The sequence below is a fragment of the Apis dorsata genome, unplaced genomic scaffold (genome assembly GCF_000469605.1).
Source record: "Apis dorsata unplaced genomic scaffold, Apis dorsata 1.3 scaffold_930, whole genome shotgun sequence".
In the NCBI taxonomy this organism is placed as follows: domain Eukaryota; kingdom Metazoa; phylum Arthropoda; class Insecta; order Hymenoptera; family Apidae; genus Apis; species Apis dorsata.
Window position 1 is genome coordinate 164366 of NW_006264040.1, and position 2103 is coordinate 166468.

General features: G+C 32.5%; 1 protein-coding gene across 1 annotated transcript in view; it reads right to left on the bottom strand.

The window, feature by feature from the left end:
• Positions 1 to 420: 420 nt before the first annotated feature.
• LOC102672127 (homeobox protein Nkx-6.1-like) overlaps positions 421 to 2103 on the bottom strand; it is a 33152-nt gene continuing 31469 nt past the window's right edge. The window contains exons 4-5 of the mRNA XM_006623686.2: positions 1241 to 1594; positions 421 to 1204 (exon numbers count right to left, since the gene is read on the bottom strand). Of these exons, the coding sequence (XP_006623749.1) occupies positions 1397 to 1594 (198 nt within the window). The 3' untranslated portion in view covers positions 421 to 1204; positions 1241 to 1396. The remainder of the gene's footprint in view (positions 1205 to 1240; positions 1595 to 2103) is intronic.

Genomic DNA, 2103 nt, shown 5'->3' on the forward strand with positions numbered 1-2103 from the left:
GATCAATCGAATTTCGTTTATCCTCTTCTAACTAATACGAATCGATCTTTGGTTCTTTAATAACAGTTGTAATATGCGCCAACGTCAATCACACGATTAATTTTATATTTTAAAAAATCGTATACATTCTCCCCCAACGTTTCTATCTACAAGTTAACACGTTTTAACGGCACAATATTATATTTTAAGCTTCGAATATCCGTTTTTCATACTCTTTGACACAAATCATAGCGTTTCGACGATATTGGATAAGAGATACTTGATTTTTTTCTTCAAGTTTTCCCGTCAGTCTTTGTGGCATCGCTTTTAAACAAAGATTTTTTTCTTTTTTTCTTTTTTCTATTAATTAAATATTTTCCATTGAAACGATTCGATTGTAAATATTGCATGAAGAAAAGAAATTGTTTTCTTCCTTTTTTTAATGGATGCGATGAAAGAGTGATAATAAATATATTTCGAGAAAAATACAATAAAAATATTATCTGAGAAATCTGTATAAATTATCTGGAGATCGATATTTATTAAAAATTGTTACGAATTTTCAAATTTGAAAATGTTTGAAGTCAATTATAATAGATTATATATTTTCCAGTCGATTTTTAATTAAAGAATTTTTTATGATAACAGAATTCCAAGCTTTTTATTCAAAGCTAAAATTTCTATTCACTTTTTCTTCTTTTGATTCCATGCAGTGATTTCAAACTTTTTTTAACATTTGGAAACATCTAAATTTTTCTATTCAACTTCGGAAACTTTGTCCTTTCGAAATTAAAGATTTTGTTATTTGGACCACTTTCCCTCCGAATCTTTTTAATCCTACAATTATCCTTCGAGTTAAGGATAGTAATGTTATTACGAGTTCCGATTTGTGATACGCGAACTGAAATAAAGTAACTGCCAAAAGTTTAGTAACTCTCCACCTCCAGTTGAATATTCCTACATTTTATTACGATATAAGAATTTTTAAAAATAAAAATCTTTTTCATCGTATCATTTTCGATAAAAATATTTACTAAAACAAGAAGAAAAATCATTTTGAATTTCATTCATTCTAACTTTCCAGTTTACTTTAACTTTTGACAGACACTATACCTTATTTTAATTCTTTATAAATTTTCATAATCTTTGCTTTAATTTGATTGACCAATTTCCAAATAAAAAAAAAAAAAAAGAAAAGAAAAATCCAGAATTAGAAAAAGGAAATTTATGAAACATCTTGTGCTTCAAAAAATTCACCCACAAAACAATCGAAGCACCTTAACAGGCTGGAAATCTGTAAATTTTTTAAAATCCTTTTCGCCACACACTCCTTCATTTTCCTTTTACGAATCTATCTAGCGGAGAATCTAGTCTTTCGATTCATTTCCTTTCCTTGAATCGACATCTCACATTTGTTTTAATGCCTATACTGTTGCTCGAGCTCCCTTCTCAGCCTTTTCGCGGCGGTTTCGCTGTTTCCCTCGGCCTCCGCGTCGCTGCAACCATCCTCACCCTCCGCGACGACGCCTTCGACCTCTTCTTGCCGCCTCTTCGCCGTCGCCATCTCGGCCGCGTGCTTTTTCCGCCATTTTGTCCGCCTGTTCTGGAACCATACCTGCAATCACAAACGGATCGTCTCGTTGGAAACTTGTGCCTTTGTTTTGAAATAAATCCTTCTTTCTTACTTCCAAAATTGAAATTTTCAAAAGAATAAAATACGAAGTGTTTTAGCGAATCTTTTATGCATCTTGTAACAATTATAGAAATTAAAAAATCGGAAAAGTTTCGAATTGAACGAAAGCTTGTAATCTCATCAATTCGTTTAGATTATTCCCAGAGAGAAAGAGAGGAGACCTTCAACAAAAGAAAGAAAGAAAAAAACCCTCCTTTATTAATTTCTAACATCTCCAACGTTTCTTTAAGCACCGGCATAAATTTTCCAACATTAATCAACGTCATCCGTTCGCATTAACACAAAATCGCCAGATGGCGTTTCCATCCATGGCCGATCACACTTATCACCAATCCTCAATTCACGAATCCTCGTGAAACAATCCTCCAAACAATCCACTTTGTGAGTGACCCACACCTGGAGGAAAAGGAAAAAAAAAAAAAAATCGAAGG